The sequence below is a fragment of the Hibiscus syriacus genome, unplaced genomic scaffold, assembly GCF_006381635.1.
Source record: "Hibiscus syriacus cultivar Baekdansim isolate YM2019G1 unplaced genomic scaffold, ASM638163v2 tig00012840_pilon, whole genome shotgun sequence".
Lineage (NCBI taxonomy): Eukaryota > Viridiplantae > Streptophyta > Magnoliopsida > Malvales > Malvaceae > Hibiscus > Hibiscus syriacus.
This window is the reverse complement of record NW_024062291.1, coordinates 940,203-953,206: the sequence shown is the minus strand read 5'-3', so window position 1 is coordinate 953,206 and position 13,004 is coordinate 940,203. Positions and strand designations below refer to the sequence as shown.

Here is a 13,004-nt window from a genome sequence, read left to right as displayed (position 1 = left end):
TCCTTCCTGCATATTTGTAGACTACAGTAGGCATTTAAAGGTCTTTTGAGAAGTAATAAATCAAGTGGGATTTGTCTCTTTGTATAGGTTATCCGGAATCAGGTGAATGTCGGATATAGGTATGCATCGAACACCTGTATGTTTTTAGAGAATCATACTCCTTAGTCCATACCCGCACTCTAATATGTATCGAAACAAGAGTATTGCATATGAATATTTTAGGGAAAATAAAGAATCCGAATAGCATGCATAGTTAACTAGTTGTATCTAGCATGCCTTGTGTAAACGTAGAATATTCAAATCATGAGGCGTGAGAAAACCCAGTTAAGTGTCCAACAGAAAAGACCACGACCAATATTTTGTTGAAGGGATATTTATATGATTGATCGATTACATAACGTGGGAGAAGTATACAGAAAAGAAAATTCTGTTATTTCTATTTCAACAGAAACCATTGCAGCAAAATTGTATCAAACAGATCAAATAGAGAAAAGCTTATTTACAGTTTCCATTTTCGAGTTCACTTCTAGTTGTATAAAACGTGCAGAAAATTGCATAGAATAGTAAACTTAATGCACTTGTTAATGCTAAAAGCCAGTAGTATTTGTCGAGTCCGTCTTCTCTCATGTCATTAGAGAACCAACTTTGTCTTCCTTCTGAGCCTGTGAAGGCTTCGATGACTGAAATCATCAAGGCGCTCAGGAAACTTCCAAGCCCGAAAACACTGGTGTAAAGGGCGAACCCCATTGTTTGCATCCTAACAGGTACTTCATTGTAGAAGAACTCTTGCATCCCAACTACTGTGAAAATATCTGAAATTCCTAGAATAACATATTGAGGAAGCAACCAAAAGATGCTTAGTGTTACTGTTTCTGATTGTAGGGAACTCATCTTCCTGCTGATCTCGAGCCTCTTGGTTTCGACAACTGCAGCTATGATCATAGCAATGATGGAAAGAAACATGCCGACTCCCATCCTCTGCAATACAGTAATGCCTTTTCTATTTCGAGTAAAAATCTGGGTGATTGGGATTAAAACATTTTCGTATAAAGGCATCATTAGAATTATAGACAATGTAATTGCACTTTGTAGTGTTGCTGGTGGGATCTTGAAGTTCCTACCCATATTCCTTTTCATTGTCATGCCTTGTTTTGTAAAAAATGTCGCAGGTTGTTGGAAAATTACAGCAAACATAAGAAGCATTACCCATATCGGCAAAAGCCTGAGTACTACTTTTGCATTTTCAAGCAGGTAAGTATCATTTCTCGGGTTGCCGTCGAAACCACCGTTGCTGCCAAACTTTTGATCACAGAGAGGTTTCTCTTGAAGCCAATAAAACAAGAAACAATGATATCAGAAACTCATGGGAAATCACGGAATCCGAAAGCTTCTCAAAATCCCAACACGAGTAACTTACTCAAGCTCCACTGTATCAGGCTCTTCATCTGGTAAGCTGACTCTGATTCTGCCATTGACAAGCTTTGATGCTGTCACTTTGATTGCCTGAAGTATGTTCCGAAGGGGCTTACCGTCGATTGTTTTATCTGGCTTATACGCATGGATTCGGCTACCACATGTGAAAATTGCAACTGATGTAAGCATTGCAATCATGGGGATGGCAAATCCAAGGACCCAACCAAAGGTGTCTTGGATGTAGGACATAAGTATTACACCCAAGAGACTCCCACTACAAACACCAAAATACCACCATTGAAAGAACATACTCTTTTTGTTTGAGGTTTGGTCATCTTTGCTGGAGGGTAGTTCTTCATCATGGTCTAGTTGATCAGCTCCAAAGGCTTGCAGAGATGGGTTATATGCACCTTGGCCTAGTGAAATCAAACACAGAGACCAAAATAGGAATGATGGGGAGCTTTTGTTGCTTGGTGGTGACCATCTCCATATCATTGCTGTCGATGCCACCGCTCCAAGACCCTTAAATTCAAAAAATAAAAGAAAATAAAATAGTACATAAACTAAAACAACTATTATACGGCACGTAAAGTTCATACATGAACGTAATATGGATACACAAATATGACAATCTTATAACAATAATTATTAATATATCAAAATTTACAGAAATATCGGGTATCATAATTATATTAAGGGGTAAAGTACACAAATGGTCTTTGATTATAGGGTGTTATTTTGTTAAGTCCTCCGACTATTAAAATTTACAAAATTGTCACTTGATTATTCAAAATATTCTCCGACTCTTTGTTTATATTATGACATTGAGTCGATGTTTGAAACATTATGTCATCGAGTTAGTTTTTAAAAACAATGACAATGCTAGTAAAAATCATTAAAATATTATATTATCATGTCTCAACCAATACGTAAACATTTAACTCAAAGGTCGTCAATTATTTAATAGAAAAAGATAAGTTTCAACCATATGAATAGTCAGATAATTATTTGTAATTTTTAATAGTCGGGTGACTCAATATAATAACACTCTGTACTTGATGATCATTTTATAACTTTGAGTAGTTTAAGTATTTATTAAAGCAACATCTTATAGTTGAGGGATCATTTGTATATTTTACCTATTAATATATAAAATGTATATTTCAATTGTGCCTATCTAGTAACTATGTACCGAGTGTCCACTAACCAGGTTCAACCACTTTCCGGAAAGGTCTCAAATATTTCTCTTTAAAAGAGGGAATTTTTTACTTAAGAAAAAAAAAGGTTAAAATACTTTGGAAAAATGGAATGTTGTGATGAGTCAGGGTCCAACATCTTTAGTGCTATGAGATTGGTATCCCATTGGTCCCATTTGATGATAAGAAACAAATAGGCTTCCTCGCCATAGAGAGAAGTGGGAAAAAATATTTCTCTAGATAAAACAGCTATCATATTATTTTCTGAATTAGAGTCATTACTACAGTATTAAAAGGAAGAAGGAAGACGATGAAATTATCATGCGATTTATTTTTTTGGTATCTTCAGTTTTGTAGAAAAAGAAGTTGATGGTGATAAAGATGCGTAACAATCTTAGAGTCTTCTAAAGTTACTGTAGCAAATATCTTAGTATGGGAAATACTCGATGAAGTGGAATATTTGGGGATTTTTTTTAAACATGATATTAAAGCCATTTTCCCTAAACAAATATGGTCCGCGAATAAACTGATCAGAGGACTAAAAAATGAAAATTCCATGACATGGGAACCCTAGAATGAAGAAGAAAAGAAACTCACCAAAACATAGAGGAAAGATGAGGTCAAAATGGTTGAATACCTATCCCAATACAAGTCAGCCAAGGGTGCCACTAACAGAGGTAGCATTGAAGTGAATCCACACCAACTGTTAACTGTCTTGGCTGCTGAAGAATTGCTCATTTTCACTGTATCTGTGAGATAGGACACCAAATTTGATGCCACTCCTTTGAATGCAAACCTCTCCATTCCAGCAATCACTATACAAAACCAAATCTTAAAATATTTGCTTAAAATAATGGTTATAGAAAACGTATATCTAATCATCCAAACATGCATGCAATATTAACGGATAATAAATATTTACCTATAAGAAGAATACATGAACTGGAAAGTCCCTTAACTCTTCCACCACCAGCCATGTTGTTTGCTAAACGAAATGGAAACGGGTTATGGATATATACAAGACCAAAACAACTGATTCAAAACAAAACAAAGCAGGCTGCTGTCTTGTCAGAGAATATGAGCCTGCAAGAGAAACTGCCTACTGTCATCTACCCTCAATAATTTCAGTCTGTTCCGAAAAATGAACAAGAGGTTATTGCAGAAAACATAGAAAATAACATTTTATTTTTGTTTTGTCATCAGAGTCACAGTTTATATATAGTCTCTAAAAGCAAGCTTCTCAGTGCTTTCATTGTACAGTTTGTGTTTATCCTTTATTCGTATTTATTTTGGCGAAAATGTAACAAGAAAGGCAAAAATGTCGACATTTGGAGAAGTATTTTTATTAGTTTAATCCAATGTGAGATAAACGTCTTCATCTTTGACACGTGGTGTTCCACGGTGAAGTTTTCCTAGTTAATGGCAAGGTGAACAAATGGGAAAGTTCTGCTGTGAGGCGGTTAAAATACAGCTAAAAAATAGTGTGATTGATTAAATAAGTGACCGGTTAAAATTGATATCGGAAATGTTATATGATTTCACCGGAAATATTATTTGTGTTGGTAATAATAATGGTAATAACCGGGAATGTTATCGTCGTATGTAAAATGCGTCAAAAAATATTGACTTTAACATAATCGATTAATTATTAGAAACATTATAAAAAAATAATAACATATTAGGTAGCGCTTATGTAACGTAATTGGTAGCGCTTTTTTAAAGCTGATGGGGCCTTAGAAATCTGACGATAACAAAACATGTTAATTACTTAATTTGTTATCAGTATTATCAACATACTAGGTAACGCCTAAAATGTTACCAAAGTTTAAGCTGATGGAGCCTTAGAAATCCGACGATAACATAACCGGTTAATTACTTGATTTGTTATCAACCATAATAACATATTAGGTAGCGCTTATGTAACGTAATAGGTAGCACCTTTTTAAAGATGACGGGGCCTTAGAAATCCGACGATAACAAAATAGGTTAATTACTTAATTTGTTATGAGTATTATCAACATATTAGGTAAAGGCTAAAATGTTACCAAAGTCTAAGCTGATGGAGCCTTAGAAATCCGACAATAACATAACCGGTTAATTATTTGATTTGATGTTAAGATTTGAAGAGGTTCAATTAAACAATCGAAAATGTGCAAATGGGGTTAATTGACAATAATTTAATTAGAGAGTAAGGAGAGCAAAAGATAGAAAAATTTGGCACAATGATTTAAAGTGGTTCGACTTATCAACCAAGTCTACATCCACTACCTTAGCTCCTCACTAAGGATTTTTTAACAAATTCACTAATTTGTTCTTTCTTTTCCAAGGATAAAGAAATAAAATTTACAACTCCCTATCTTTTGAATTGGCTAAGATAGAACCAAAACCCCTTTACTAAAGGTAAAAAGAAGTAAACAAATAAACCTATCAAATTTAGGGTGTTTACAAGAATTTAGCTCACACAAACACAATATTTACAAGAGAAATGAAAATAAGAATGAAAAATTCTTCTCTTGTGTTAGATTGCTTGGATAGGCGTTTCTAACCCTTCTTCAAGTGTCCTCAACATGTATTTATATGTTGGAATGTTGTTGTGGCCGTTTCTAGCCGTTGGGAGTGTTTTGGAGCCGTTGGGGATCAAATTTCGTGCAAAATAAAGCTACCCAGAACAAAGGGTATCAGTACTCCTAAAGGGAGTATCGCTACTACCTTTGTTATATTTAAATCAACTAGCCGTTACCAGCCATTGGGCCTGATGGTATGGATACTATGCTCATGGTATCGCCTCTTCAAATGTAGAGTAGTATCGGTACACCTTTAGGTATCAGTACCATTTTTGCATTATGGAATTTGAGCAATGCTGGTAGTATCGATACTACTTAATGAGTATCGATACTTCCCTTACCTTTGGTATCGGTACCATGTGAATAGTATCGATACTATTCATGAGGTATCGATACTGTAAGAACAGTATCAATACTACTTGTCCAGAAAACCATTTTGTGTTCAATTCCACTTATAAATGGACTTTGAATTATTTTTGAGAACTTTGAAAAACTTTGAATAAATTCAATTCAAGTCCAGAAACATTTTGCCTTAATTGTTATATCAAAATATAGTTCAACAATCTCCCCCTTTTTGATACAACAAAACATTTGAAAAATTGTTTTTGGCAAAACTCCCCCTTAGTAAAATATTTAATGAAAAAGATATCAATTGTTTAGAAAATATATGAAAATGTTCAGCTCCCTCTTTTTCATTAAGAAATTGATTTTTTAAACTCATACTCCTCCCCCTTTTTGTTATATCAAAAATAATTCAACTTTAAAGTTCTAAAATAACTTTGGAGAGTAAGTGTTAAATTTTATCATAAAATCATTTGAAAAATCAAAAGCTCCCCCTCAAAAATTGCATTACAAACAAAAATTAGCTTTAAAATCTTGACACTTAAATAAAATTGAATTTCAATAAAGAGTAACAAACATGTTAGTAGCATATGAAATTCAATATATCTAAGTCTAAAATACTTTATGCAATACCAATAATTGAAATTAAGTACATGTGCATAAAGCTTTAAAAAATGTTATGCATTTGAAGAATTTAATATAAATTGTTAGAGAGATATCTTTAACATTTAAAACACATGCATAAACATTTAAATTTAGGTCAAAAATTTAAAATTTGTAAAATCAAAGTATTTGAAAAGTTGATATCAATTGTTAGACATATATCATTTGCATTGAAAATCAATTTTAACCAAAATTCATTATGATGAACTAAAAATTATGAAAAATCATTAAAAATTTAAAATGCTCATCATAAAGCACTTTTCAACATACATGAGATTAAAAACAATGCATAATCATTTAAAATCAAAACTCGTGCATGCTTAAAACTAAATGAGCAACCAAATAATCAAAATCAAAAGCATTAAGCTTAGAGGTTACCCATTCCTTTTCAAATGTGGCTAGAGCATCTCAATTTCTTCAATTTCTTCAATTTCATCACCATTGCTCCCACACACCTACAAGAGACATTTATTTGGATTTTGGTATTCAAATTGTTTTGGATCCTTGGACGTTAGTTTCAATGCCCCTTGTTCCCTTAGGAACCCATACTTGTCTAATTTTAAAAGATTTTCTTTTCTTTTCGGGACAAGTATGTTCCAAATGACCATAAAAATGGCAATGTGAGCATTTTTCCATTTTTAGACATAATGAGTGTTTTTTAGAAATTAATTCTTTTTCTTTTGTTAAGCTCTCAAGCTTAACTTTCAGATCAAACTTTTCTTTTTCTAAATAATTGATTTTGATTTTTGAAATTTCTAAATCATTTTTCAAAATTTCATTTTGATTTTCAAAATCAACTTTGATTTTCAAAATCAAATCATTTTCAACTTTAAGTTTTGAAATTAATTTCTTATATTTGGAATTCATGGTCTAAAATTCTAAATACAACTCATTATAAACATCTTGTAACTCATCAAAACAATGTGAATTTAAATTATTTGAGTTAGAAGATACCATTGAATCTCATTTGATGGCCATAAGGCATAGGTTGGCTACTTCATCTTCATCATTGGAGTCATCTTCATCACTCCAAGCTGCGACAAATACATTTTTCTTTGATGGTCATTTCTTCTTTAGGAGAGGGCATTCATACTTGACATGCCCCGCTCTTTGATAATTTAATCTCACCGGGGGACCCTTCTTATCGGTTGATTCATGCTTTACTTCATTGGAAGACATGAATCTCTTGAACTTTTTGAAGCGATTGGCCATCTCTTCTTCTTCATCGTCTTCATCCACCTCTTCACCGTCTTCATCCACCTCTTCACTTGAATCTTGATAGATATCATTGGTGGACTTGAAGGCAATGCCTACCTCATTCTTCTTCTTGTTTTGTTTCTCTCATCTTCTTCCTTTTTTTTCACCATCAACTCATGAGTGAGAATAGAACCAAACAACTCGTCGAGAGTGAGAGACTTTAGATCTCTAGCTTTGATATTACCCGTCTTCTTTGATTGCCAAGACTTTGGAAGAGAGTAGATCATCTTCCTCACAAGTTTCTCATTAGAGATTACTTCTCCAAATCCCTTGAGACCGTTGACAATCATGGAAAATCTATATGTCATAGCTTTAATGTCTTCATTAGGTTTCATCTTGAAATTCTCGTAGTTATTATTGATAAGACTTATCTTGGTTTCACTCACTTCATCGGTTCATTTATGAGTGACTTGGAGCTTATCTCCTTGGAATTGGAAAAAAAGGAGACTTTCCATATTCATCCGGGCCTAATGTACAAAAGAGAATGTGCATAGCCTTAGTATTGAGTTGAAACTTCTTCTTCCTCTCTCCATCACTCCAATCGTCCATCTCACCGGTTTGAATGTCGTAGGCTTTCATGATAGAGTTCCAAGCTCCTAGATTGTTGGCTTGAATGAAGAGCATCATCCTAGCATCATCCTATTCTTTCAATAGGAATAATTTGCTCCATTGAAGTAGGGTGACTTGTTGACCAGTTGTGAATCTTCAATATAGTAGGCACCAGAGGTTGAAGCTATTTCTTTGTCGGTTATGTCGAGAATCGGTAGAGCTTCTTCAAGGATTGTCTCAAGGTAGTTAAACCTTCTAATAAGTTAAACTCTGATTCCAATTGTTAGGATTTGAAGAGCCTCAATTGAACAACTAAAAATGTGCAAAGGGATTGACAATAATTTAATTAGGGAGTAAGGAGAGCAAAAGATAGAAAAATTTGGCACACGGATTTAAAGTGGTTCGACTTATCAACCAAGTCTACATCCACTACCATAGCTCCTTACTAAGGATTTTCTAATAAATTCACTAATTTTTTCTTTCTTTTTCAAGGATAAAGAGATAATCTTTACAACTCCCTATCTTTTGAATTGGCTAAGATAGAACCAAAACTCCTACACAAAAGTTAAAAAGAAGTAAATAAATAAACCTCTCAAAGGTAGGGTGTTTACAAGAATTTAGCTCATACAAACACAATATTTACAAGAGAAATGAAAATAAGAATGAAAAACTCTTCTCTTGTGTTAGATTACTTGGATAGGTGTTTCTAACCCTTATTAAAGTGTCCTCAACATGTATTTATATGTTGAAATGTTGTTGTGGTCGTTTCTAGCCGTTGGGGATCAAATTTCGTGCAAAATAAAGCTGCCCAAAACAGAGGGTATCGATACTCCTAAAGGGAGTATTGGTACTACATTTGTTATATTTAAATCAACTAGCTATTGGGGCCTGATGGTATCGATACTATGCTCATGGTATCGCCTCTTCAAATGTAGAGTAGTATCGATACTCCTTTGGGTATCGATACCATTTTTGCATTCTGGAATTTGAACAATGCTGATAGTATCAATACTACCTAGTGAGTATCGATACTTCCCTTACCTTTGGTATCAATACTATATGAATAATATTGATATTGTTCATGAAGTATCGATACTGTAAGAATAATATCAGTACTACTTGTCCAGAAAAACGTTTTGTGATCAATTCCACTTATAAATGGACTTTGAATTATTTTTGAAAACTTTAAAGAACTTTGAATAAATTCAATTCAAGTCCAAAAACATTTTGCCGTGATTGTTATATCAAAATATAGTTCAACATTTGATATCAACCATAATAACATATTACATAGCGCTTATGTAACGTAATAGGTAGTGCCTTTTTAAAGCTGACGGGGCCTTATAAATCTGACGATAACAAAATAAGTTAATTACTTAATTTGTTATCAGTATTGTCAACATATTAGGTAACGCCTAAAGTTTTACCAAAGTTTAAGCTGATGGAGCCTTAGAAATCCACCGATAACATAAACGGTTAATTACTTGATTTGTTATCAACCTTTAACATATTAGGTAGCGCTTATGTAACGTAATAGGTAATACATTTTTAAAGCTGATGGGGCTTTAGAAATCTGGCGATAACTTGCGGAACGATCCAAATTAATCTTGGGAAATGTTGGGTTTTAAAATAAAAAAAATAAATATTTTTGGAGTCACCATCGACCATTGGATTAGGTGGGTCGAATACCTAAAAATACTTTTTAAAAGAAAAAAATTGATATGCGTTTAACTAGAAATCCGTTTTGAAAAAGGGTTCGGGAGTCGATTACGTGTGGGGAAAGATTAGCACTCCCACAATGCCCGAAATCAGTACCTAAGCAATTATACATCATCTAAATATTGAAATTGATAAATTAGAATATACATTTAAATTGTGATTCTTTTTGAGAAAAATTAAAAGGGGTATTATTTTGTACGAACAATTCTCGAAAATATTTTCCTTGTTAGTTAAGGGGGTATTTCTATGGATTCTCCTTACAAAATAATATTGCCCAAAATTTTTAGGTAAAATACATATATTACATATATTAAAAAATTCATTCGAATATAAAATATATTATTTTGTTCGAACAATTCTTGGAAACACATTCTTTGTTAGTTAAGGCACCTTTCTATTTAATCCTCGAGTTAAATAATGTTTGAAAATATTACAACTATCAGGAAATTAACAAATATGTAAATGATGGATCAAAATAATAAAGATAGTGATTTTAGGGATTAAACTATACAACCAACAATAAATAAAGGCAACCATAGTGAATATTTTACAAACTAGGTACTACAATCGTAAATAGACTAACTTCAATCATTCAGGAAAAAAATGAACATATTTAAAGTAAGGCACTCAAATTAAAATAATCCTAAAAATAAGATAATAAGCAATAAGGGTCTAAAATGAAAAAAAATAAAAACAATAGCCAAATCATAATCAATCGGTGACTAAAATGCATAAATTAAAGATAGCGTATCTCAATTATGATAAAATAATAAACAAAACCCAAACCATGGCTAAAATGAATAAACAAGTACAAATTAGAGGACAAAATCAAATAAATAAAATAAACAGAGGACTAGTGACTAAAATGGAAAACCATGCATAAAGTAGAGGGACCTGGAAGAAAATACACCAAAAAGTTAGTGTTGAGAAATAAAAAAGTGAAAATCACTAAACCAGTCCCTAAATATTAAAAAAATAGTCATTACACATGACCAAAATGTAAAACATGCCTAAACATATAGGGACTAAAAAGAAACTAAACAAAAAATATATAACACGCATTAGAAATAGGTGAATTATAAAACCAGTCCCTACATGTGATCATTTTTTAAAAACACATCTAACTTAGGGGGACCTGAGTGCAATTTTCCCCTAAAGTTTTATATAAATATCGGGTTTTTCTTTTTTTCCTTTTAATTAAAATCTAGAAAATCGACCGTCGCTGGTGGCTTACCCTCGCCGGTCGTCATTCCGTCCACCACTATCGGTGGCTGTTGGCCACTAAATTTCACCAAGAGGCTCTCCTTGAACTCCTCATCACCGATTTGGGCTCGGTTTTGCGAGAATCGGCCCCAAGCTCTACGAAAAAAACCAAGAACGTCTCGACTTCCACCGTCTCGATCTCTGCCGTTGGATCACCTCAGTTTTTTAGTATGTTGTTCCCCTCGCTCGTATTCTTTTTCTCACAGTCCAAATTGGGAAACATATGTCTCAATCACCGGTGAGGCTCTGGCCGAATGGTATATCTACTCCTTCTCCTTTTTTTTTGTACATTTAGTGAGAAAATAATAATAAAACAAAATACATCAAATGCTGAATTTTTATTTCCTTTCAAAATTTTGGAGGGAGTGCCCCCATTACATTGTATTCAAATCAGGAGAGTTCTCCTCCTCTTCTTTTTTTTCTTTCGAATGAATCCTCCCTTTCAAATTGTTTTTGGGCTCCCTTATATCCCCATTACATTGTCCACCAAATAATTAATTTGCATGCTGATTTTATGCTGACTTTGCTTGCTGTTGTATGGAGTGTTCGGTTGATATGGAATGGTTACTGTTGGAGGTTGGTGGTGCAAGGCATGGGTATGGCAGCACAGTGATGGGGTTACAATGATGGTAGAGTGGCTTTACGTGGGAGTCTGCTAGAGTTGGAGAAATTTGGTACAGTTGTTGTGGGTTGGGCTCACCAATGGGCTTGTTGTAATAGGGCCGACTTTGTTTTTGTTTGGCCTAATTGGATCTGTTTGTAATTCAGGGCATAGTTTTAGGTTTGTATCCTGCAAACAAAATAATAATAAAAAATAATAATGATAATAATAAAATAAAAATGGGTCTCCAGACTAAAACGGGTGTTGATAATAACAAAATAGGTTAATTACTTAATTTGTTATCTGTATTATCAACATAATAGGTAACGCCTAAAATGTTACCAAAGTTTAAGCTGATGGAACCTTAGAAATCCGGCGATAACATAACCTGTTAATTACTTGATTTGTTATCAACCTTTATTGACATATTTGGTAGTGCTTATGTAATGTAATAGGTAGCACCTTAACGTCTAAAATGTTACCAAAGTTTAAGCTGATGGAGCCTTAGAAATCCGACGATAACATAACCAGATAATTACCTGATTTGTTATCAAGCTTTATCAACATATTACTATGTACATTGTTTACGTATTTTATCATTATACTGACTGACTTTTACCGTTTTCATTGGAAATTAACCTATTACTTTAAAGTAATAGGTTTCGAAATTATATGTATGGAATATATATATATATATATATATATATATATATATATATATATTGTATGTGTATTGATACATTTTGCGTGTACATTGTTTGAGTCTTTATGTGGAATTAAAGTATCGAGACCGATATAACAAAGTATTGATACGATGTGTTTACGCTATTATCATTATATCGATATACTTTTACTGTATACATTGGAAATTTACCTATTACTTCTATAATGCTCTTTATATATGGGTTATCAGAATGTTGGATTTACACATAAAAACATCTACAATGCACTTCAAAGAGGTAAAGAAAAGGAAATCATCAATGGGGATGTCAATGCACTAATTGCTTACTTCAAACCGGTACTTGGAGTATAGATAATTCGAATTTTGAAACCTACTATTTTAAAGTAATATGTAAATTAACAATGTAAATGGATAAGTACATTCTTTCTCAGAATCCCTTCATGTTTTATGCAACTACTAGCCCTTTCCATATTTTCCCTTGTATCGTGTACTTGAACCTTCCCAAACAGTCTCTAGAATGAGTCTCCCGCAAGTCGTGGCCGAAATCAATTCTGTAGTTGGGACATGTTAATCATGTTGACTACATAGCCAATAAAACCCCCATGCAGGGTCCAAATGGTAAGTTAGGAATTGGTAAGATAAGCTTTCTTTGAGGGTTTAGGGACTCAACCCCTCTCAGGTAAGGACTGCATGATTGAACATTACATAAAATAGTTGTATTCAGTTATTGAAGAATTATTCTTCATTGTATATAA

At 33.2% G+C, this 13,004-nt stretch overlaps 1 protein-coding gene across 1 annotated transcript; it reads right to left on the bottom strand.

Annotated features, from left to right (window-relative positions):
• Positions 1-413: 413 nt before the first annotated feature.
• On the bottom strand, positions 414-3,794 carry LOC120205727 (protein NRT1/ PTR FAMILY 5.9-like). The gene is made up of 4 exons (XM_039205555.1): positions 3,532-3,794; positions 3,207-3,424; positions 1,418-1,935; positions 414-1,330 (listed from the first exon to the last, which is right to left on the bottom strand). The coding sequence occupies exons 1-4, from the start codon at positions 3,584-3,586 to the stop codon at positions 496-498; spliced, it is 1,626 nt and encodes a 541-aa protein (XP_039061486.1). The 5' UTR covers positions 3,587-3,794; the 3' UTR covers positions 414-495.
• Positions 3,795-13,004: the final 9,210 nt, after the last annotated feature.